A 1281-nucleotide genomic window follows, 5' to 3' on the forward strand; every position below is an offset into this window, starting at 1 on the left:
TTTTTTTTTTTGCAAATCAGAAAAAAACAAAGAGGCGAATCCGAGAACCAACAAATTAAATTGGTGTGGCCTTATGGTGGCAAAACAAAAAAAAAATAATTGGAATGAAGAAATCTGTCTGATATTGACATTTCTTAGCACATTTTTGTCATCTTTCATATGATATTCTTTATTGACACAACAAAAAAAGTACAGAGACTTTTGTATGGTCTTCTACAACTTAACTAAAGATTTCATATGAAATAGCCCCAAAACAAGGTACATGAGGAGTCTCTTTATTTTTGGGTACCACCCATAAATAGCTAGAACCAGCTTACGATACAAACAAAACATTCAACCATTTGCTGTCAATGACATTACAGGTATCAGTATTATGCTATGAGGTAGAATTTATTCAACTTACTAGTATACAATGTAATAAAAGAATGACCAGAAAATTAAATTTGAAATCCAGTTTTGTCGACCTGAAACTGCATCAATTTGGATGCCTTTAACTAAAGCAGAAAGTAAAAAAATTGCTACCAAGAGAAAAGATGTTTCAATTTTTCAATAGCTTTCAGAATAAAGATCTGCTATATGTAGCAAAGTCAATACTATACAAAATCTACTAGTATTACATAACCCCTGTTGTACTCACATGAATGGCATCTATGTCATTAGAATGTTCAAGGGAGGCAGGCCTGAAAATAAAAGACAAACGGCATATCAAACACTGTATATTTACATCAAAATACAGCATTTTCTGATTATAGTCAACAGTACCACAATGTTACTATTATTCAATTAAATAACAATGGTTTCTGAACAGTTTTTAGAATGATCCATATTTCCTAATTCATATGCCAGGTGCAGGTAATGTTCAATGTTTCAAAGTCCTAAAAAAGTATTTGGAGCCCTGCATCAGTAATAGGGACTTACCCGTCAAACACAGAGTTGGCTGCACTGCTGTTGTGATCTTCTACTTCTTCTGGTGTAGCCTGGGGGAAAGATGAAGGTCAATTCAAGCTAGTCACTTGGACTTATTGTTTTTTGGCTTTTGAGCATTTTATTATTGCATAGTGCAATTAACGTAAGTAAAAGAGTACAGTAAAAGACTGTGTCATGTGTGTGTTTGTCTGTCTGTGTGTGTTTGTGTATGTCTGTGTCTATGTGTGCATGTAGATGTTGAGTTGTACAAAATGTACTTACTTGTGCTGGTATACTGGAACTGTTGTTCAGAAGTCTGTGTGTGTGTGTGTGTGTGAGTGTGTGTGTCTGTAGAAGCTACATGTAAGTTGTTAC

General features: G+C 34.2%; 1 protein-coding gene across 1 annotated transcript in view; it reads right to left on the minus strand.

Annotated features, from left to right (window-relative positions):
• Positions 1-1281, minus strand: part of LOC109463430 (golgin subfamily A member 2-like) — a 31274-nt gene that overhangs the window by 27173 nt on the left and 2820 nt on the right. The window contains exons 3-4 of the mRNA XM_019760247.1: positions 919-977; positions 638-680 (exon numbers count right to left, since the gene is read on the minus strand). Of these exons, the coding sequence (XP_019615806.1) occupies positions 638-680; positions 919-977 (102 nt within the window). The remainder of the gene's footprint in view (positions 1-637; positions 681-918; positions 978-1281) is intronic.

This window comes from Branchiostoma belcheri, unplaced genomic scaffold (genome assembly GCF_001625305.1).
Source record: "Branchiostoma belcheri isolate BF01 breed outbred unplaced genomic scaffold, Haploidv18h27 scaffold126, whole genome shotgun sequence".
NCBI classification, from domain to species: domain Eukaryota; kingdom Metazoa; phylum Chordata; class Leptocardii; order Amphioxiformes; family Branchiostomatidae; genus Branchiostoma; species Branchiostoma belcheri.